The following is a 25400-nucleotide window of genomic DNA, read 5'->3' on the forward strand; positions in this document are numbered from 1 at the left end:
GTCCCTCTATAATAATGCGTTACCAAAGTGGTCAGTAATGGTAATATTATAATGCCCCTCTATAATAATGCGTTACCAAAGTGGTCAGTAATGGTAATATTATAATGCCCCTCTATAATAATGTGTTACCAAAGTGGTCAGTAATGGTAATATTATAATGCCCCTCTATAATAATGCGTTACCAAAGTGGTCAGTAATGGTAATATTAGAATGTCCCTTTATAATAATGCGTTACCAAAGTGGTCAGTAATGGTAATATTATAATGCCCCTCTATAATAATGCGTTACCAAAGTGGTCAATAATGGTAATATTATAATGTCCCTCTATAATAATGCGTTACCAAAGTGGTCAATAATGGTAATATTATAATGTCCCTCTATAATAATGTGTTACCAAAGTGGTCCGTAATGGTAATATTAGAATGTCCCTTATAATAATGCGTTACCAAAGTGGTTCAGTAATGGTAATATTATAATGCCCCTCTATAATAATGCTTACCAAAGTGGTCAGTAATGGTAATCTTATAATGCCCCTCTATAATAATGCGTTACCAAAGTGGTCAATAATGGTAATATTATAATGTCCCTCTATAATAATGCGTTACCAAAGTGGTCAATAATGGTAATATTATAATGTCCCTCTATAATAATGCGTTACCAAAGTGGTCAGTAATGGTAATATTATAATGTCCCTCTATAATAATGCGTTACCAAAGTAGGTCATAATGGTAATATTATAATGTCCCTCTATAATTAATGCTTACCAAAGTGGTCAGTAATGGTAATATTATAATGCCCCTCTATAATAATGCGTTACCAAAGTGGTCAGTAATGGTAATATTATATGTCCCTCTATAATAATGAGTTACCAAAGTGGTCAGTAATGGTAATATTATAATGTCCCTCTATAATAATGCGTTACCAAAGTGGTCAGTAATGTTAATATTATAATGCCCCTCTATAATAATGTGTTACCAAAGTGCTCAGTAATGGTAATATTATAATGTCCCTCTATAATAATGCGTTACCAAAGTGGTCAGTAATGGTAATATTATAATGCCCCTCTATAATAATGCGTTACCAAAGTGGTCAGTAATGGTAATATTATAATGCCCCTCTATAATAATGCGTTACCAAAGTGGTCAGTAATGGTAATATTATAATGTCCCTCTATAATAATGCGTTACCAAAGTGGTCAGTAATGGTAATATTATAATGTCCCTCTATAATAATGTGTTACCAAAGTGGTCAGTAATGGTAATATTATAATGTCCCTCTATAATAATGCGTTACCAAAGTGGTCAGTAATGGTAATATTAGAATGTCCCTCTATAATAATGCGTTACCAAAGTGGTCAGTAATGGTAATATTATAATGCCCCTCTATAATAATGCGTTACCAAAGTGGTCAGTAATAGTAATATTATAATGTCCCTCTATAATAATGCGTTACCAAAGTGGTCAATAATGGTAATATTATAATGTCCCTCTATAATAATGCGTTACCAAAGTGGTCAATAATGGTAATATTATAATGCCCCTCTATAATAATGCGTTACCAAAGTGGTCAGTAATAGTAATATTATAATGTCCCTCTATAATAATGCGTTACCAAAGTGGTCAATAATGGTAATATTATAATGTCCCTCTATAATAATGCGTTACCAAAGTGGTCAGTAATGGTAATATTATAATGCCCCTCTATAATAATGCGTTACCAAAGTGGTCAGTAATGGTAATATTATAATGTCCCTCTATAATAATGCGTTACCAAAGTGGTCAATAATGGTAATATTATAATGTCCCTCTATAATAATGCGTTACTAAAGTGGTCAGTAATGGTAATATTATAATGTCCCTCTATAATAATGCGTTACCAAAGTGGTCAGTAATGGTAATATTATAATGTCCCTCTATAATAATGTGTTACCAAAGTGGTCAATAATGGTAATATTATAATGCCCCTCTATAATAATGCGTTACCAAAGTGGTCAGTAATGGTAATATTAGAATGTCCCTCTATAATAATGCGTTACCAAAGTGGTCAGTAATGGTAATATTATAATGTCCCTCTATAATAATGCGTTACCAAAGTGGTCAATAATGGTAATATTATAATGTCCCTCTATAATAATGCGTTACCAAAGTGGTCAGTAATGGTAATATTATAATGTCCCTCTATAATAATGCGTTACCAAAGTGGTCAATAATGGTAATATTATAATGTCCCTCTATAATAATGCGTTACCAAAGTGGTCAGTAATGGTAATATTATAATGCCCCTCTATAATAATGCGTTACCAAAGTGGTCAGTAATGGTAATATTATAATGTCCCTCTATAATAATGCGTTACCAAAGTGGTCAGTAATGGTAATATTATAATGCCCCTCTATAATAATGCGTTACCAAAGTGGTCAGTAATGGTAATATTATAATGCCCCTCTATAATAATGCGTTACCAAAGTGGTCAGTAATGGTAATATTATAATGCCCCTCTATAATAATGCGTTACCAAAGTGGTCAGTAATGGTAATATTATAATGCCCCTCTATAATAATGCGTTACCAAAGTGGTCAGTAATGGTAATATTATAATGTCCCTCTATAATAATGCGTTACCAAAGTGGTCAGTAATGGTAATATTATAATGCCCCTCTATAATAATGTGTTACCAAAGTGGTCAGTAATGGTAATATTATAATGCCCCTCTATAATAATGCGTTACCAAAGTGGTCAGTAATGGTAATATTATAATGCCCCTCTATAATAATGCGTTACCAAAGTGGTCAGTAATGGTAATATTATAATGCCCCTCTATAATAATGCGTTACCAAAGTGGTCAATAATGGTAATATTATAATGTCCCTCTATAATAATGCGTTACCAAAGTGGTCAATAATGGTAATATTATAATGTCCCTCTATAATAATGTGTTACCAAAGTGGTCAGTAATGGTAATATTAGAATGTCCCTTTATAATAATGCGTTACCAAAGTGGTCAGTAATGGTAATATTATAATGTCCCTCTATAATAATGCGTTACCAAAGTGGTCAGTAATGGTAATATTATAATGCCCCTCTATAATAATGCGTTACCAAAGTGGTCAATAATGGTAATATTATAATGTCCCTCTATAATAATGCGTTACCAAAGTGGTCAGTAATGGTAATATTATAATGTCCCTCTATAATAATGCGTTACCAAAGTGGTCAATAATGGTAATATTATAATGTCCCTCTATAATAATGCGTTACCAAAGTGGTCAATAATGGTAATATTATAATGTCCCTCTATAATAATGCGTTACCAAAGTGGTCAGTAATGGTAATATTATAATGCCCCTCTATAATAATGCGTTACCAAAGTGGTCAGTAATGGTAATATTATAATGTCCCTCTATAATAATGCGTTACCAAAGTGGTCAGTAATGGTAATATTATAATGTCCCTCTATAATAATGCGTTACCAAAGTGGTCAGTAATGTTAATATTATAATGCCCCTCTATAATAATGTGTTACCAAAGTGCTCAGTAATGGTAATATTATAATGTCCCTCTATAATAATGCGTTACCAAAGTGGTCAGTAATGGTAATATTATAATGTCCCTCTATAATAATGCGTTACCAAAGTGGTCAGTAATGGTAATATTATAATGCCCCTCTATAATAATGCGTTACCAAAGTGGTCAGTAATGGTAATATTATAATGTCCCTCTATAATAATGCGTTACCAAAGTGGTCAGTAATGGTAATATTATAATGTCCCTCTATAATAATGTGTTACCAAAGTGGTCAGTAATGGTAATATTATAATGCCCCTCTATAATAATGCGTTACCAAAGTGGTCAGTAATGGTAATATTAGAATGTCCCTCTATAATAATGCGTTACCAAAGTGGTCAGTAATGGTAATATTATAATGCCCCTCTATAATAATGCGTTACCAAAGTGGTCAGTAATGGTAATATTATAATGTCCCTCTATAATAATGCGTTACCAAAGTGGTCAATAATGGTAATATTATAATGTCCCTCTATAATAATGCGTTACCAAAGTGGTCAATAATGGTAATATTATAATGCCCCTCTATAATAATGCGTTACCAAAGTGGTCAGTAATAGTAATATTATAATGTCCCTCTATAATAATGCGTTACCAAAGTGGTCAATAATGGTAATATTATAATGTCCCTCTATAATAATGCGTTACCAAAGTGGTCAGTAATGGTAATATTATAATGCCCCTCTATAATAATGCGTTACCCAAAGTGGTCAGTAATGGTAATATTATAATGTCCCTCTATAATAATGCGTTACCAAAATGGTCAATAATGGTAATATTATAATGTCCCTCTATAATAATGCGTTACTAAAGTGGTCAGTAATGGTAATATTATAATGTCCCTCTATAATAATGCGTTACCAAAGTGGTCAGTAATGGTAATATTATAATGTCCCTCTATAATAATGTGTTACCAAAGTGGTCAATAATGGTAATATTATAATGCCCCTCTATAATAATGCGTTACCAAAGTGGTCAGTAATGGTAATATTAGAATGTCCCTCTATAATAATGCGTTACCAAAGTGGTCAGTAATGGTAATATTATAATGTCCCTCTATAATAATGCGTTACCAAAGTGGTCAATAATGGTAATATTATAATAGCCCTCTATAATAATGCGTTACCAAAGTGGTCAGTAATGGTAATATTATAATGTCCCTCTATAATAATGCGTTACCAAAGTGGTCAATAATGGTAATATTATAATGTCCCTCTATAATAATGCGTTACCAAAGTGGTCAGTAATGTAATATTATAATGCCCCTCTATAATAATGCGTTACCAAAGTGGTCAGTAATGGTAATATTATAATGTCCCTCTATAATAATGCGTTACCAAAGTGGTCAGTAATGGTAATATTATAATGCCCCTCTATAATAATGCGTTACCAAAGTGGTCAGTAATGGTAATATTATAATGCCCCTCTATAATAATGCGTTACCAAAGTGGTCAGTAATGGTAATATTATAATGCCCCTCTATAATAATGCGTTACCAAAGTGGTCAGTAATGGTAATATTATAATGCCCCTCTATAATAATGCGTTACCAAAGTGGTCAGTAATGGTAATATTATAATGCCCTCTATAATAATGCGTTACCAAAGTGGTCAGTAATGGTAATATTATAATGCCCCTCTATAATAATGTGTTACCAAAGTGGTCAGTAATGGTAATATTATAATGCCCCTCTATAATAATGCGTTACCAAAGTGGTCAGTAATGGTAATATTATAATGCCCCTCTATAATAATGCGTTACCAAAGTGGTCAGTAATGGTAATATTATAATGCCCCTCTATAATAATGCGTTACCAAAGTGGTCAGTAATGGTAATATTATAATGCCCCTCTATAATAATGCGTTACCAAAGTGGTCAGTAATGGTAATATTATAATGCCCCTCTATAATAATGCGTTACCAAAGTGGTCAGTAATGGTAATATTATAATGCCCCTCTATAATAATGTGTTACCAAAGTGGTCAGTAATGGTAATATTATAATGCCCCTCTATAATAATGCGTTACCAAAGTGGTCAGTAATGGTAATATTAGAATGTCCCTTTATAATAATGCGTTACCAAAGTGGTCAGTAATGGTAATATTATAATGCCCCTCTATAATAATGCGTTACCAAAGTGGTCAATAATGGTAATATTATAATGTCCCTCTATAATAATGCGTTACCAAAGTGGTCAATAATGGTAATATTATAATGTCCCTCTATAATAATGTGTTACCAAAGTGGTCAGTAATGGTAATATTAGAATGTCCCTTTATAATAATGCGTTACCAAAGTGGTCAGTAATGGTAATATTATAATGCCCCTCTATAATAATGCGTTACCAAAGTGGTCAGTAATGGTAATATTATAATGCCCCTCTATAATAATGCGTTACCAAAGTGGTCAATAATGGTAATATTATAATGTCCCTCTATAATAATGCGTTACCAAAGTGGTCAATAATGGTAATATTATAATGTCCCTCTATAATAATGCGTTACCAAAGTGGTCAGTAATGGTAATATTATAATGCCCCTCTATAATAATGTGTTACCAAAGTGGTCAGTAATGGTAATATTATAATGCCCCTCTATAATAATGCGTTACCAAAGTGGTCAGTAATGGTAATATTAGAATGTCCCTTTATAATAATGCGTTACCAAAGTGGTCAGTAATGGTAATATTATAATGCCCCTCTATAATAATGCGTTACCAAAGTGGTCAATAATGGTAATATTATAATGTCCCTCTATAATAATGCGTTACCAAAGTGGTCAATAATGGTAATATTATAATGTCCCTCTATAATAATGTGTTACCAAAGTGGTCAGTAATGGTAATATTAGAATGTCCCTTTATAATAATGCGTTACCAAAGTGGTCAGTAATGGTAATATTATAATGCCCCTCTATAATAATGCGTTACCAAAGTGGTCAGTAATGGTAATATTATAATGCCCCTCTATAATAATGCGTTACCAAAGTGGTCAATAATGGTAATATTATAATGTCCCTCTATAATAATGCGTTACCAAAGTGGTCAATAATGGTAATATTATAATGTCCCTCTATAATAATGCGTTACCAAAGTGGTCAATAATGGTAATATTATAATGTCCCTCTATAATAATGCGTTACCAAAGTGGTCAATAATGGTAATATTATAATGTCCCTCTATAATAATGCGTTACCAAAGTGGTCAGTAATGGTAATATTATAATGCCCCTCTATAATAATGCGTTACCAAAGTGGTCAGTAATGGTAATATTATAATGTCCCTCTATAATAATGCGTTACCAAAGTGGTCAGTAATGGTAATATTATAATGTCCCTCTATAATAATGCGTTACCAAAGTGGTCAGTAATGTTAATATTATAATGCCCCTCTATAATAATGTGTTACCAAAGTGGTCAGTAATGGTAATATTATAATGTCCCTCTATAATAATGCGTTACCAAAGTGGTCAGTAATGGTAATATTATAATGTCCCTCTATAATAATGCGTTACCAAAGTGGTCAGTAATGGTAATATTATAATGCCCCTCTATAATAATGCGTTACCAAAGTGGTCAGTAATGGTAATATTATAATGTCCCTCTATAATAATGCGTTACCAAAGTGGTCAGTAATGGTAATATTATAATGTCCCTCTATAATAATGTGTTACCAAAGTGGTCAGTAATGGTAATATTATAATGCCCCTCTATAATAATGCGTTACCAAAGTGGTCAGTAATGGTAATATTAGAATGTCCCTCTATAATAATGCGTTACCAAAGTGGTCAGTAATGGTAATATTATAATGCCCCTCTATAATAATGCGTTACCAAAGTGGTCAGTAATAGTAATATTATAATGTCCCTCTATAATAATGCGTTACCAAAGTGGTCAATAATGGTAATATTATAATGTCCCTCTATAATAATGCGTTACCAAAGTGGTCAATAATGGTAATATTATAATGCCCCTCTATAATAATGCGTTACCAAAGTGGTCAGTAATAGTAATATTATAATGTCCCTCTATAATAATGCGTTACCAAAGTGGTCAATAATGGTAATATTATAATGTCCCTCTATAATAATGCGTTACCAAAGTGGTCAGTAATGGTAATATTATAATGCCCCTCTATAATAATGCGTTACCAAAGTGGTCAGTAATGGTAATATTATAATGTCCCTCTATAATAATGCGTTACCAAAGTGGTCAATAATGGTAATATTATAATGTCCCTCTATAATAATGCGTTACTAAAGTGGTCAGTAATGGTAATATTATAATGTCCCTCTATAATAATGCGTTACCAAAGTGGTCAGTAATGGTAATATTATAATGTCCCTCTATAATAATGCGTTACCAAAGTGGTCAATAATGGTAATATTATAATGCCCCTCTATAATAATGCGTTACCAAAGTGGTCAGTAATGGTAATATTAGAATGTCCCTCTATAATAATGCGTTACCAAAGTGGTCAGTAATGGTAATATTATAATGTCCCTCTATAATAATGCGTTACCAAAGTGGTCAATAATGGTAATATTATAATGTCCCTCTATAATAATGCGTTACCAAAGTGGTCAGTAATGGTAATATTATAATGTCCCTCTATAATAATGCGTTACCAAAGTGGTCAATAATGGTAATATTATAATGTCCCTCTATAATAATGCGTTACCAAAGTGGTCAGTAATGGTAATATTATAATGCCCCTCTATAATAATGCGTTACCAAAGTGGTCAGTAATGGTAATATTATAATGTCCCTCTATAATAATGCGTTACCAAAGTGGTCAGTAATGGTAATATTATAATGCCCCTCTATAATAATGCGTTACCAAAGTGGTCAGTAATGGTAATATTATAATGCCCCTCTATAATAATGCGTTACCAAAGTGGTCAGTAATGGTAATATTATAATGCCCCTCTATAATAATGCGTTACCAAAGTGGTCAGTAATGGTAATATTATAATGCCCCTCTATAATAATGCGTTACCAAAGTGGTCAGTAATGGTAATATTATAATGCCCCTCTATAATAATGCGTTACCAAAGTGGTCAGTAATGGTAATATTATAATGCCCCTCTATAATAATGTGTTACCAAAGTGGTCAGTAATGGTAATATTATAATGCCCCTCTATAATAATGCGTTACCAAAGTGGTCAGTAATGGTAATATTATAATGTCCCTCTATAATAATGCGTTACCAAAGTGGTCAGTAATGGTAATATTATAATGCCCCTCTATAATAATGCGTTACCAAAGTGGTCAATAATGGTAATATTATAATGTCCCTCTATAATAATGCGTTACCAAAGTGGTCAATAATGGTAATATTATAATGTCCCTCTATAATAATGTGTTACCAAAGTGGTCAGTAATGGTAATATTAGAATGTCCCTTTATAATAATGCGTTACCAAAGTGGTCAGTAATGGTAATATTATAATGTCCCTCTATAATAATGCGTTACCAAAGTGGTCAGTAATGGTAATATTATAATGCCCCTCTATAATAATGCGTTACCAAAGTGGTCAATAATGGTAATATTATAATGTCCCTCTATAATAATGCGTTACCAAAGTGGTCAATAATGGTAATATTATAATGTCCCTCTATAATAATGCGTTACCAAAGTGGTCAATAATGGTAATATTATAATGTCCCTCTATAATAATGCGTTACCAAAGTGGTCAATAATGGTAATATTATAATGTCCCTCTATAATAATGCGTTACCAAAGTGGTCAGTAATGGTAATATTATAATGCCCCTCTATAATAATGCGTTACCAAAGTGGTCAGTAATGGTAATATTATAATGTCCCTCTATAATAATGCGTTACCAAAGTGGTCAGTAATGGTAATATTATAATGTCCCTCTATAATAATGCGTTACCAAAGTGGTCAGTAATGTTAATATTATAATGCCCCTCTATAATAATGTGTTACCAAAGTGCTCAGTAATGGTAATATTATAATGTCCCTCTATAATAATGCGTTACCAAAGTGGTCAGTAATGGTAATATTATAATGTCCCTCTATAATAATGCGTTACCAAAGTGGTCAGTAATGGTAATATTATAATGCCCCTCTATAATAATGCGTTACCAAAGTGGTCAGTAATGGTAATATTATAATGTCCCTCTATAATAATGCGTTACCAAAGTGGTCAGTAATGGTAATATTATAATGTCCCTCTATAATAATGTGTTACCAAAGTGGTCAGTAATGGTAATATTATAATGCCCCTCTATAATAATGCGTTACCAAAGTGGTCAGTAATGGTAATATTAGAATGTCCCTCTATAATAATGCGTTACCAAAGTGGTCAGTAATGGTAATATTATAATGCCCCTCTATAATAATGCGTTACCAAAGTGGTCAGTAATAGTAATATTATAATGTCCCTCTATAATAATGCGTTACCAAAGTGGTCAATAATGGTAATATTATAATGTCCCTCTATAATAATGCGTTACCAAAGTGGTCAATAATGGTAATATTATAATGCCCCTCTATAATAATGCGTTACCAAAGTGGTCAGTAATAGTAATATTATAATGTCCCTCTATAATAATGCGTTACCAAAGTGGTCAATAATGGTAATATTATAATGTCCCTCTATAATAATGCGTTACCAAAGTGGTCAGTAATGGTAATATTATAATGCCCCTCTATAATAATGCGTTACCAAAGTGGTCAGTAATGGTAATATTATAATGTCCCTCTATAATAATGCGTTACCAAAATGGTCAATAATGGTAATATTATAATGTCCCTCTATAATAATGCGTTACTAAAGTGGTCAGTAATGGTAATATTATAATGTCCCTCTATAATAATGCGTTACCAAAGTGGTCAGTAATGGTAATATTATAATGTCCCTCTATAATAATGTGTTACCAAAGTGGTCAATAATGGTAATATTATAATGCCCCTCTATAATAATGCGTTACCAAAGTGGTCAGTAATGGTAATATTAGAATGTCCCTCTATAATAATGCGTTACCAAAGTGGTCAATAATGGTAATATTATAATGTCCCCTCTATAATAATGCGTTACCAAAGTGTCAATAATGGTAATATTATAATGCCCTCTATAATAATGCGTTACAAAGTGGTCAGTAATGGTAAATATTATAAGGTCCCTCTATAATAATGCGTACCAAAGTGGTCAATAATGGTAATATTATAATGCCCTCTATAATAATGCGTTACAAAGTGGTCAGTAATGTAATATTATAATGTCCCCTCTATAATAATGCGTTACCAAAGTGGTCAGTAATGGTAATATTATAATGTCCCTCTATAATAATGCGTTACCAAAGTGGTCAGTAATGGTAATATTATAATGCCCCTCTATAATAATGCGTTACCAAAGTGGTCAGTAATGGTAATATTATAATGCCCCTCTATAATAATGCGTTACCAAAGTGGTCAGTAATGGTAATATTATAATGCCCCTCTATAATAATGCGTTACCAAAGTGGTCAGTAATGGTAATATTATAATGCCCCTCTATAATAATGCGTTACCAAAGTGGTCAGTAATGGTAATATTATAATGCCCCTCTATAATAATGCGTTACCAAAGTGGTCAGTAATGGTAATATTATAATGCCCCTCTATAATAATGTGTTACCAAAGTGGTCAGTAATGGTAATATTATAATGCCCCTCTATAATAATGCGTTACCAAAGTGGTCAGTAATGGTAATATTATAATGTCCCTCTATAATAATGCGTTACCAAAGTGGTCAGTAATGGTAATATTATAATGCCCCTCTATAATAATGCGTTACCAAAGTGGTCAGTAATGTAATATTATAATGTCCCTCTATAATAATGCGGTTACCAAGTGGTCAGTAATGGTAATATTATAATGCCCCCTCTATAATAATGCGTTACCAAAGTGGTCAGTAATGGTAATATTATAATGCCCCTCTATAATAATGTGTTACCAAAGTGGCTCAGTAATGGTAATATTATAATGTCCCTCTATAATAATGCGTTACCAAAGTGGTCAGTAATGGTAATATTATAATGTCCCTCTATAATAATGCGTTACCAAAAGTGGTCAGTAATGGTAATATTATAATGCCCCTCTATAATAACTGCGTTACCAAAGTGGTCAAGTAATGGTAATATTATAATGTCCCTCTATATATAATGCGTTACCAAAGTGGTCAGTAATGGTAATATTATAATGTCCCTCTATAATAATGGTGTTACCAAAGTGGTCAAGTAATGGTAATATTATAATGTCCCCTCTATAATAATGCGTTACCAAAGTGGTCAGTAATGGTAATATTATAATGCCCCTCTATAATAATTGCGTTACCAAGTGGTCAGTATGGTAATATTATAATGCCCTCTATAATAATGCGTTACCAAAGTGGTCCAATAATGGTAATATTATAATGTCCCTCTATAATAATGCGTTACCAAAGTGGTCAATAATGGTAATATATAATGTCCCTCTATAATAATGCGTTACAAAGTGGAGTCAATAATGGTAATATTATAATGTCCCTCTATAATAATTGCGTTACCAAAGTGGTCAATAATGGTAATATTATAATGTCCCTCTATAATAATGCGTTACCAAAGTGGTCAGTAATGGTAATATTATAATGCCCCTCTATAATAATGCGTTACCAAAGTGGTCAGTAATGGTAATATTATAATGTCCCTCTATAATAATGCGTTACAAAGTGGTCAGTAATGGTAAATATTATAATGTCCCTCTATAATAATGGCGTTACCAAGTGGTCAGTAATGTTAATATTATAATGCCCCTCTATAATAATGTGTTACCAAAGTGCTCAGTAATGGTAATATTATAATGTCCCTCTATAATAATGCGTTACCAAAGTGGTCAGTAATGGTAATATTATAATGTCCCTCTATAATAATGCGTTACCAAAGTGGTCAGTAATGGTAATATTATAATGCCCCTCTATAATAATGCGTTACCAAAGTGGTCAGTAATGGTAATATTATAATGTCCCTCTATAATAATGCGTTACCAAAGTGGTCAGTAATGGTAATATTATAATGTCCCTCTATAATAATGTGTTACCAAAGTGGTCAGTAATGGTAATATTATAATGCCCCTCTATAATAATGCGTTACCAAAGTGGTCAGTAATGGTAATATTAGAATGTCCCTCTATAATAATGCGTTACCAAAGTGGTCAGTAATGGTAATATTATAATGCCCCTCTATAATAATGCGTTACCAAAGTGGTCAGTAATAGTAATATTATAATGTCCCTCTATAATAATGCGTTACCAAAGTGGTCAATAATGGTAATATTATAATTGCCCCTCTATAATAATGCGTTACCAAAGTGGTCAGTAATGGTAATATTATAATGTCCCCTCTATAATAATGCGTTACCAAAGTGGTCAGTAATGGTAATATTATAATGTCCCTCTATAATAATGCGTTACCAAAGTGGTCAGTAATGGTAATATTATAATGTCCCCTCTATAATAATGCGTTACCAAAGTGGTCAGTAATGGTAATATTATAATGTCCCCTCTATAATAATGCGTTACCAAAGTGGTCAGTAATGGTAATATTATAATGTCCCTCTATAATAATGCGTTACCAAAGTGGTCAGTAATGGTAATATTATAATGTCCCCTCTATAATAATGCGTTACCAAAGTGGTCAGTAATGGTAATATTATAATGTCCCTCTATAATAATGCGTTACCAAAGTGGTCAGTAATGGTAATATTATAATGTCCCCTCTATAATAATGCTGTTACCAAAGTGGTCAGTAATGGTAATATTATAATGTCCCTCTATAATAATGCGTTACCAAAGTGGTCAGTAATGGTAATATTATAATGTCCCTCTATAATAATGCGTTACCAAAGTGGTCAGTAATGGTAATATTATAATGTCCCTCTATAATAATGCGTTACCAAAGTGGTCAAGTAATGGTAATATTATAATGTCCCTCTATAATAATGCGTTACCAAAGTGGTCAGTAATGGTAATATTATAATGTCCCTCTATAATAATGCGTTACCAAAGTGGTCAGTAATGGTAATATTATAATGTCCCCTCTATAATAATGCGTTACCAAAGTGGTCAGTAATGGTAATATTATAATGTCCCTCTATAATAATGCGTTACCAAAGTGGTCAGTAATGGTAATATTATAATGTCCCTCTATAATAATGTGTTACCAAAGTGGTCAGTAATGGTAATATTATAATGTCCCTCTATAATAATGCGTTACCAAAGTGGTCAGTAATGGTAATATTATAATGTCCCTCTATAATAATGCGTTACCAAAGTGGTCAATAATGGTAATATTATAATGTCCCTCTATAATAATGCGTTACCAAAGTGGTCAGTAATGGTAATATTATAATGTCCCTCTATAATAATGTGTTACCAAAGTGGTCAGTAATGGTAATATTATAATGTCCCTCTATAATAATGCGTTACCAAAGTGGTCAGTAATGGTAATATTATAATGTCCCTCTATAATAATGTGTTACCAAAGTGGTCAGTAATGGTAATATTATAATGTCCCTCTATAATAATGCGTTACCAAAGTGGTCAGTAATAGTAATATTATAATGTCCCTCTATAATAATGCGTTACCAAAGTGGTCAGTAATGGTAATATTATAATGTCCCTCTATAATAATGCGTTACCAAAGTGGTCAGTAATGGTAATATTATAATGTCCCTCTATAATAATGTGTTACCAAAGTGGTCAGTAATGGTAATATTATAATGCCCCTCTATAATAATGCGTTACCAAAGTGGTCAGTAATGGTAATATTATAATGTCCCTCTATAATAATGTGTTACCAAAGTGGTCAGTAATGGTAATATTATAATGTCCCTCTATAATAATGCGTTACCAAAGTGGTCAGTAATGGTAATATTATAATGTCCCTCTATAATAATGTGTTACCAAAGTGGTCAGTAATGGTAATATTATAATGCCCCTCTATAATAATGCGTTACCAAAGTGGTCAGTAATGGTAACATTATAATGTCCCTCTATAATATTGCGTTACCAAAGTGGTCAGTAATGGTAATATTATAATGCCCCTCTATAATAATGCGTTACTAAAGTGGTCAGTAATGGTAATATTATAATGCCCCTCTATAATAATGCGTTACCAAAGTGGTCAGTAATGGTAATATTATAATGCCCCTCTATAATAATGCGTTACCAAAGTGGTCAGTAATGGTAATATTATAATGCCCCTCTATAATAATGCGTTACCAAAGTGGTCAGTAATGGTAACATTATAATGTCCCTCTATAATAATGCGTTACCAAAGTGGTCAGTAATGGTAATATTATAATGCCCCTCTATAATAATGCGTTACTAAAGTGGTCAGTAATGGTAATATTATAATGCCCCTCTATAATAATGCGTTACCAAAGTGGTCAGTAATGGTAATATTATAATGCCCCTCTATAATAATGCATTACCAAAGTGGTCAGTAATGGTAATATTATAATGCCCCTCTATAATAATGCGTTACCAAAGTGGTCAGTAATGGTAATATTATAATGTCCCTCTATAATAATGCGTTACCAAAGTGGTCAGTAATGGTAATATTATAATGCCCCTCTATAATAATGCGTTACCAAAGTGGTCAGTAATGGTAATATTATAATGTCCCTCTATAATAATGCGTTACCAAAGTGGTCAGTAATGGTAATATTATAATGCCCCTCTATAATAATGCGTTACCAAAGTGGTCAGTAATGGTAATATTATAATGCCCCTCTATAATAATGCGTTACCAAAGTGCTCAGTAATGGTAATATTATAATGCCCCTCTATAATAATGCGTTACCAAAGTGCTCAGTAATGGTAATATTATAATGTTCCTCAAAACTGAAGTGTTATAAAACTGATCAATAGAAATAACATTATAATGCTCCACACTGTAAAACTAATGATTCAGTGTTTTAACTTACAAAGTAACCTGCTTGGTTTAAAATAGTTCACTGAAGTTCAAATAATAGCTGTACAGTAGCAATAACAGGGTGTAAAACAGTAAGTCATTCTTTGCAGTGCAGTCTTACCAAACATTCTTTTTTCAGCTTAATTTGTGTCATAAAATAGAGTTTCTGGCTAATTTAAGTAGCAGTCTCAGTTTAAAGCCACCCCTGAAATGGTGGTGATCCCACATTTTGTATGGATCCTTAAAAGCTCTTGTCTAATGGTGTCTTTTATGAGCCGTTCACAGTTGGAAGTGTGTAGAGAACAACATCGTACCTTTTCCTTCTGACTCCGTGCCTTAATGATCTTTGCTGCCAGAGTGAGTCCAGAAGAGTTCTCGATACACTTGTGCACCTGGCCAAAGCGGCCTCTGCAAGCCAAAAAGAGAAGGGTGGTAAGAGAAAAGAAAAGAAACGTCAAGCAAATCATGTAAATAATTGAAATAATAATAAAAAAATGCATTTTAATGACAAATATGATATTTACAATAAACAGGTTGGGTAACACTTAACTGAACACTGCTACATAACACTGACATAACCAAGCCATAAACATGTTATGGCAGACATTGCTTGCTGTCATGAGTTGTCAAGCCAATAGTCACGACAGATGTTATAATGTATGACGACTAATGAGAGAACATGCATAGCATGTGACACAACCTGTCATAACACTCTCAGAAAAAAAGGTACGTAACCGTCACTGGGGCAGTACCTCGCGTGTCACTGGGGTGGGACCCTCAAGGGTACATCTCAGTACCTTTAGTCAGGGGACATAACTGAACCATAATCCACTGAAATGGTATTTTCTAAGTAGAACTAAAGGTTCTTTGTAGGTACGTTTTTTGTTCCTCAAGGTACAAACAATGTAAATACACCCTCAAAGGTGCAACAGTGGTTTTAAGGTCCAATTACGTACCTTAAATAAGTTTTTTTTCAGGTGAAAAGTACATATTTGCACCTTTTCATAGCGTAATGTTATAAAACAGAACAATACAATAAAAGCCTGGGGACCAAGACGGGGTGTGTGAAGTCAAAACTAAGATGTACCCTTGAGGGTACCACCCTAGTGACAGCAGGGGTACTGCTCCAGTACCATTTTTGTCTGATACTGTATGTCCCTCATTCATATAGAAAGATTTCAATTCAATTAGTAATAAATCTCAATGCAAAGCAATCAGAAGGTCTGGGAACAGTTGCAGTGGCGCAGTTGTAGTATTTTTCCAAACTATTCCATTAAGAGCAAGCAGAAGCATCTCTTTGAAGCAGTAGATTAACACTTAGTGATTAGCTTCCAGCTGGCTGGGGTTACAGTTTCACATACCCAGAAGGCCTGGAGTAAAAATAACCACCCCTGACTCTGTAGCTATGAATGGGGGGGGGGGGGGGTTGGCAGCAGGTCTAAGCGGTGGGAGGAGGTTATGCAACAGCTCTCCACCAGGATTAGGGGACTTTACTTTCTGCTTTCACACTGCGTCTCCACTCCATTTCATACATTCTGTTCCCTGCTTTTAATTCTGTTAGATTCCCGGTGTCATGTGTGGAAGAAGAAGACGTATTAGACGCACCCTCCCAGGATCTCCTGCCGGTTGATGGTGTAAAAGTTGTTGATCTGATTGGGTTTGGCTGAAACCACACGGTGGCTGAAGGGAGCGGGTGGTGGTGGGGTGCAATCTGCAGGACACAGCAGAAAAACGATAGCAAATAAACAGGTTGCAGAGATACTATGTAAGGAATGGATGGTTGCTGTTGAACTACAACATTGCATCTATAAACATTCTTATATTCCATATATGAGTAACGTGTTGTCACTATCAGAAAAGTTTGTTTGCTATAACGTCTGTGCAGGAAGGCGTCTCCGAAACGGTAACTCACTGTATTTCAAACAACGTCAAATTTTTTTTTTTTTAATTTAAAAAGAGAGAGAGAAAAAAAGGGGGTTTGTTTCAACAGTAACACTTTGTTTTTGGTATTGATCTTTTCTTCCACTAAAAAAAGGTAGTTCCACTAAAAATTCACTCATTAAAGGTTCACTCATTAAAAGGTTCGCTCATTAACTCATTCACTACATATTACATATTATCTTGTATTAATGGGCTACAGAATATCTGCAAAAAGGTGAAACTTTAAGGTGAAGGAAATTTTATTTATTTATTTATTAATTTTTTGGTAACATTTTTAATTTTCAAATTATAAGCAATATACTGTTGCTATCAAACCAAAACCTTATTTTATATAAAGCATTTTCAGAATTATCATTCATTTCTTGTATCTCAAGGCACATCAAAAAATGAAAAACAAAAATGAGAAAAAAAATGGAGATAAAAGGTTTTGCTACAATAGCAACGATATATGTTTGTAGAATTGGTCACTTCTTCAAAAAAAAAAAAATTGTTCCAGGACAAACAACTATAATTCAGTCGTTAACCCGTTTGCTGTGTTGTCTGCTTTGTGACAACATCCGTTCTAAAAAGCAAACAAATCAAACTTTGATTTGAAATTTGATTTGATTTGATTTGATCTCAACTTAACTAAGAGAGTTAACGATCCAGGAGAGCCATTTCTATTGTGTCAGTCATTCAGTATAAAGGGCCGTGAAAAATCCCAAATACGGAGATTAAAGGTTTGGCTCTGACAGTGACAACATATTTAAAGTACATAACTACTGCAGTCACACAAACAATAATAGTCAACTGACTTCAGCAGCTGGCAGATGCAATAGTAATCCTATATTCATTGCTATTAATTCAGCTACGATCCTAATGCCGTGTCACTTGTTCCAGCATGACATGATCTGATCTGAGGAAAAAAAGGAAGTGAACATGAATGTTGGATTGTCAGCTTGCTGATATTTCCCTGCCTGCCAGGAGGTCTTCTAGGCCATGAAATCGTTCAACACCTTTGGACCGCATCTATTTAACGGCTGCTATATTATTCACTACTCGTTTCTCCAAATACACCATCAGGCTTTGTAGTCCTCACCGATGAAGAACTGCTCGCACTCGGATTCGTCAGGTATGTTATCCTCCTGTTGCTTCTGTTTGCTGAAATCTATATGGATTTCCACTCCATCCGCTTTGAAAACAGCAAGCACATCTTCAGGCACCTCAGCCTGGTTTTCCTCCTCATCGTCACCTTCCTCCACCCTGCTTTTCTTGTGGTCCTCCAGCTCAAGGTCCTCCTCTGTCACACGCCGCTTGCTACTAGTGGTCATTTCATCCACTTGTTCCGCTTCGCAGCTGAAATATATACATTAGAGAAGCATTTCAACCAAAAGTGCTGTTGCTAAAACACATGATACGGTGGAGGATATTGGCAATTTCCTCCACCAAAACATTTGTTCCACACAAACATATTGCTGCTGTTGGAACAAAAACTTTTTTCAGTTTTTGACATAGTTTGAAAATGCCTGGCGCCCTTTACATTGTGTGTAAATTTCACAATGAATGGACAAACAGAAATGGCCAAAAATGACTTGGAAAAATGTCTGGTTCCATTGACTTACATTCACAGTAAAGTAGGTCTTTACCACAAAATATAGAACCAATTTTTATAAACATTATTACAATTACCACATTAGAGCTTTTCAGGACTGAAGGGGCACTTCATTAATTTAATTAACAAAAGGTCTTAAGTAGTTTCACAAAGACGTGTGTTGAAGGTTGAAGTGTGTACCTCTCAGCCTCTACAGCAGACACACTGTCAGATCCTTCATCCTTTTCCTCTTCCTCAGGCACCTTTGTGATCTCCTCTTGTTCCTCCTTAGGCGTCTCCTCTGGTCCACTCTCCACCTTCACCTCCTCCTCTTTCAGCTCCACACCGACATCTCGTTCCTCCTCTGAGAGCTCCTCTTGCTCGGCAATCGCAGCCTTGGTTTCATCCAGGATGAAGTCCAGAAGGTTTTGGCTGAGAGGCGCCTCAACCTCCATCCCCACAGACACTGTCAAACGCTCAGCATTCTCTTTGTTCAACTTCTGAACCTCCTCCAGCAGCAGGGCCTGCTTCTTCAGAGAGGCAGTGTCTGTGTAGAGGGAAAAGAAGAACTTTACTTCTGTCTGTGTCATGGGCTTTTCTTCCATTTATTGCTTTCTATTGCACTCCCACAACCCTTAATCCATAAAGGAGATCCAAACGAGATGAAATGCAGAGTTGTGTCAGCTACTCCAAGCTTACTCCAGCCACTGACTTACTTTTAACACAAGAACTTCTTACAATCAATGGACATCAGTTCACTGGAGAGCAAATTCTAGGTTTCAGTGTCCACCACTCTTGAGAACAAGGATGCCACAAAGGGTTATTTAGGTGATGCTACAGAACACAACTCAGTATTTAACTAATAGGTTTAGGTAGTGTGCTAGAGTCAGGAAATCACCAGAATTGTGCTGGACACTGGTCGCCAAGTACAGGAATAGAAGGACCACTTTTAAAGTTTATAGATGAAGACTCTTTCAAAGGTTTAAAGAACCTTCGTGTACTGTAAAACTTCTATACCTTCGTCAGGGCTCCTCTGACCTTTACATTAGGTGGAGGTTCTTCCCATTTACACATCACCTTGTCAAAAATGTTCTTTTGAAGAACCACTCTCATTGAAGGGTTTTTAGAGAACCCAATGTGGACCTTTTAGAGAACCTTTTGGCACCTTTATTTTTAGGCGGGAAAAACGAGTTCATGCTTCCTACCTGTGGTGTCTGGGGGCTTCTTTTTCTTCTGTGCCTTCAAGCCCTTGAAGTTTAGACGAGACTTCTCCTTCCCATCTTTCACCTTATGATCCTTCAATTTCAGAGTCAGAGGACAAACAGAGGAAGGAAAAACAGGGCAGATGAATTAAGGGGAGAATAAATTATGCCACCATGCAAATTCGTCAATCATTCTATGCTTGTTCAACCAGCATAAAATGGTACTGTTTCTACTGCTTGCAGCTAAGGACTCGGTTTTGAGCTAAATGAACGGATACGGCAAGTTGAAGGCTAAAACACCTACTACAAATGTTCTTCTTGAGGGAACACTTCAGTGAAAATGCTAATGTGGCCAACACTGAATGAAATGTATAACAGACAAATTACTGTAATATAATCAACAGGTTTTGTCCCTGTTAGCATTAGCAGTGAAGGACTCCCTTAAGATGAAACTGACACTGTTGACACTGACACGACAGGTGAACGTACAAAGTTGAAGGATTTCTTTGAGGAAAGGAAATGCTTTGGTCCGTGAAGTTTTAGCTTGTAAGTAGACTCCAGGCTGCTGGGCTCACATGCCAGGGTTAACTCCTCTGTCCCTTTAACGGATTTAATAGAGGTCGCTTTCTGTTTCAGACACAATATGAATAGCATGAGTCAGACAGGAGAATAGTTAGCAAAGGGGCTGATGAATGTTGGCATGATGAGCTAATGTGTTTGCAATGGCACAGAGACATGGTATACAAAAGTGAGCAGTTGTTGAAATGATGGAAGAAATGATGAACAGGAACAAACACCACATTACGTTAGATGTTAGACTGATGGTATGATGCTAATGTTAGAATGAATAAGAACGGATGTCCAACAAGTGGAACCTGTGATTGAGATTCAGGTTAATGGGGCTTGGCATGTTAAAACATTCCTGTTCTATGCAGGACCAAATTATAACAAGCGGTCAGTTTGTCCACTAGGTGTGAACAAGGCCTGTGCTGTGCTATTGATAGATCTGGAACATCATGCCGCTTCAGGGAATATAAAACATTAGATGCAACTGATGACAACAACAAAAGGTCCCCTTGTGGCCTCCCAGGTCTTTTAAACAGCAGTGATATCCAGGTCTATCCACACTGATGTCTCGGTCATTATTCATGAAATATCTCATTCATAAGATCATCATAAATACAAGTGAGCTCTGATAATAAATCAGCATCCATTCTGTAGAGTAGTGTGTCTGATAGTGGCACAAAGATCTTGGTAATTCCAAGAAATGTATCCTACATTCCAAGAAAGTGCTCCTAAATTCCAGGATAATGGTTCTCATTTTGGACTCACTTTTTTTGGTCTCACATGGATACTTTCTTTCTTGGAAAATCTCACACGCATCCCAGTTTTTGGATTCAGACCTTTAAATCGATGCATTAGTGTAATACAGTTCAATTGCTGAATTTGAGATTCTACAAAGACAATCACAAATTCCAATTTATATATGTGTGGATCCAAGAGAGATTCCCAAAACGCTAAACTCCAAAAAGTACTACAAGAAGGAAGAAGGTTTTTCTTGACATTCAAAATCATCAAAATCATTTTCCTGGAACTGCCAAAATCATCATAAACAGGAGAGAAATCTGACCCCAAACCAGTCCTCTAAGGCTGTTCACAAGACCCAAGGGTTGTATTTACTGACTTCTTGCGGAAAGTAGGCTAATCTCGGATCATTTTTTACCTTTCGCCATTTCCAAAATATACAAACCTGCGGACCTGATTCCAGATCAGCCCTCTGGCTCAGACATTCTTTAAGAGCATAGACCCATAACTGTGTCTGATGGGTGAGGTTTCCTTACCAACAGGTGTCATTTCGAATGGCAAACATACAGATGAAAGGAATGACTGACAGTGGTAAAACGCAAACATTTCGCACCCGCCGAAAGTGGGTGAGCTTAGCGCAAGTCTCTGACGTGAACACTGACGGTAACACACATTCCTAATCACTTGAATCATGCTAACCATTGTCACCTTAGTAGGTCATCAGGGATCAATTTATGAAAGCAGCATACAGCCCACTTATGAATCTCATGCCCCACTCATGAGACTCCATACATGGTATTAGAGTTCATCTGCTTTAATCCAGCCAATCTATGGTTATGGTAACTACCTAACTTGAAAAAGTGAAGATGTTTACCATGCCCTGTTGATTCCATGATGGTTTGCAAGGCCTTGTGTTCAAAATGCCTTAAAAGGAGCCCATATATGGTTAAAGAGACCAGACCTGTGGTTCACATGACTTAATGTAGGCTAATACATGCACTGTGAAGGAGTTACTGAGTATGAAGCATTTCGCTGTTGTGGGAAGAAAACCTTGTATCTCCAAAATGGTAACTTTACAGGAGAAGGGAAAAACATACTTTAGTTTTAATGTAAGTCAATGGAACCAGACTTTTTTCCAAGTCATTTTGGGTCGTTTCTTTTGGTCCATTCTTCATGAAATGTACAAACAATGTAAAGGGCAACAGGCATTTTCAAACCATATCAAAAACTGAAAATCAACAAAAATGGAGATAAGAGGATTTCTTCCAACAGCAGCGATTTGCCCAAGGCATAAATGTGGTTCACACCATTGTCCAGTATAGAATTAAGGTTGCTAAAGCTGCAGTGCTACAACTGTTACCTCAGTGTACTTTAGCTTTTGAGTTGTACTATTTATCCCAGATGCTATTGACTCGGCCACCAAAAGGGGGCACTAGAGGTAAAGTGCAAATATGCTAGAACATGCTAAGACCCAATCCCAAGAATGAAACTTGGACAGGATATGGCAGCTCTTCAGCTTCATGTACACTACCAAATCTGGTAAACCCCCCCTTACAAATGGTGCTTTGATGAAGAGCATTTTGCCTGACATTGGAGGAGATAAAGGTATAAACAGTTAAGCCGCAGAGATGAGAATGTTTGCAGTGGATTTTGCTTAGAATTCCTTTTGTAAGACTTTATATTTGTCTTGTCTACCTTAAAAAAGTGATTAACTCCAAAGTCAGCCCACTGATTTAAGATGTAGAGGCGTGTGTAAGGAAAACAGATTAGGACTGAGCGCTTCAACTGAAGCTTTAACAGGTCCATACAAAGCAAATTGTGACTCTCACACTTTTTCCCCACACATTTTTATGGACCTTCTTCTAAATATCAACTTCTACACCAGAGCAAACTTTTTACTCAATGCCCTTTAAGGCTCCCTTCCAACTGGGCTTCCTGGGGAAGGCAGTTCATGTCCTCAAGTATACTCATTCATTTATCTAAAGCAAAGGTTTACAACCTAGTCTCTGTAGTGTTTGCCCCAAATAACTTTTTAGGGGCCAAAAATAAAGCCCTGAATTTGTGAAACAAACTTGGATCAAAAATATAAACCACTCAACGAATTCTCAAGGGCTGGGTTTGGAAAGTGGGTTCTAAAGTTGGTGTATAACCACCAAGCAACTGCTGCTTTACTAACCCTACAAATGGGACTCACCTTGCCTGGAGGGGCCTCACCGGAGGCCTGTTTCTTAGTGTTTTGTTTGCCTTTGTTATCCCTGTTCTTGGGCCCCAAGCTTAAAGATGTTTTGTGCTTGCGTGATGCTGGCCCCTTAAACATGAGCTCCATGACTTTGGACGTCTTGACGGTTTCCCCAATGAAGCTGACAACCTGCTGGATGCTCAGCACCAGCCTTTCCATGCCCTCAAGCTTCTGGGCCTGCTGCTCCGAGCGCTGGTTGACCGCTGTCATGATGGTGCTCATTTCTTGGCAAATTTCTTTCATCTCGCCTCTGATCCCTCGAGCTGGTCCTTCGTTGCATGTTGGTGGAGGCAAATTGACCTCCTCCTTGTCCAGTTTCAGAGTTTCCATGTCCTTCTCTATCCCGTCAATGTCCTGGGACATGCTATCAAGACGGCTCAGGACCTTCTCCTGGATGCTTATGAGAGTGTCCATTTTGCTGCTCAGAGATTCAATCCTGACCTGGATAAGGTCAATTCCAGGACTAGTTTCCATAGAAGTCATGATCACAAAAAAAAAAAAACAATGCTATAACTAGCAAGAAGCCAATCTATCACAAATACCGCAGTTTCTCTGTTGCCAACTTCTTTGCACAATGCAGCCAGTTTTGTTGTCTTAATTAAACATAATAAATCCAGGAATAAGATATAAATGGAAAACAATACCTCAGAAGATGAATAAAATGACACCTCAAAAGAAAAATAACCTCTCCTTTCTTTCAAAAAGCACCAAGCATGTCTGAAGTCCTACAATGACCAGTGTGCCCTTGTTTCTTTCCACACTCCTGCAACTCGTCCAGCTGGAGTTAGCTTTAAGAATAGAATGAACCTGCCTCCCTAAATTAACTGGGGTGGTTTTGTGGGGCGGGTGGTGGTGGGGTGGGGTGGGGGGTGGTCCTACGTCAATAGGGGTTTGGGGGGAGGGTGGTGGATGGAGAAGAGTTGTGTGACATCTGAGATGCTTCAAATGCTAAACTCGAGATGCCCGTCTACCAGGTATCAAAGACGGTCACTACATAGACAAGCACATAAACAAGTACACTAAATGGAAAGAAACGGCATAAACTTTTTCCACGTCAATCTGCCGTGTAACTCACACTGGAAAATGCTTGGAGACATCTCATGATGAATCTCAAGAGGGCAAAACGGGTTTAAGGTTGGGGTCAGTACATCAGACCACCACTTAAGGTGTTCACATCTTCATTCATTCTAAACGCTATTGCGATGATTCCCTGAATTTCATTCTTTTAGAATTTACCTGCAATGCATGACTAATCCGCCCTCAAGCTGCCTCTTATCTGCTTTCCATATTCTTGCTGTCAGAGTGAAACATTGCATCTCCAGAAGGAAAGAAAAAAAAAACGTTCTTAACTTAATGTAAGTTGATGTAATGAAGATTTTATTCTAAGTCATTTTGAGCTACTTCTGTTGGGTCACTTGTGAAATTTTATGCCAAAAAAAGAGAAACATGTAAAAAATGGAGATGCATTGTTTTGTTTTCCGACAGCAGTGATGCCCCAAATGATAAAAGGTCAAGTTCAGACATTCATATATTCAGACTTACAAGGAAGTTATTAATAAATAATAACAACTGCATCAATTTAATGAGTGATTTTTTTCTCCTTGATCAGACCTGCCCATCTGTCCTAGA

General features: G+C 35.4%; 1 protein-coding gene across 1 annotated transcript in view; it reads right to left on the reverse strand.

The window, feature by feature from the left end:
• Positions 1-24514, reverse strand: part of mylk4a (myosin light chain kinase family, member 4a) — a 40358-nt gene extending 15844 nt beyond the window's left edge. The window contains exons 1-6 of the mRNA XM_037546193.1: positions 23727-24514; positions 20231-20321; positions 19227-19572; positions 18534-18790; positions 17120-17225; positions 15829-15922 (exon numbers count right to left, since the gene is read on the reverse strand). Of these exons, the coding sequence (XP_037402090.1) occupies positions 15829-15922; positions 17120-17225; positions 18534-18790; positions 19227-19572; positions 20231-20321; positions 23727-24254 (1422 nt within the window). The 5' untranslated portion in view covers positions 24255-24514. The remainder of the gene's footprint in view (positions 1-15828; positions 15923-17119; positions 17226-18533; positions 18791-19226; positions 19573-20230; positions 20322-23726) is intronic.
• Positions 24515-25400: the final 886 nt, after the last annotated feature.

The sequence above is a fragment of the Pygocentrus nattereri genome, chromosome 2, assembly GCF_015220715.1.
Source record: "Pygocentrus nattereri isolate fPygNat1 chromosome 2, fPygNat1.pri, whole genome shotgun sequence".
Lineage (NCBI taxonomy): Eukaryota > Metazoa > Chordata > Actinopteri > Characiformes > Serrasalmidae > Pygocentrus > Pygocentrus nattereri.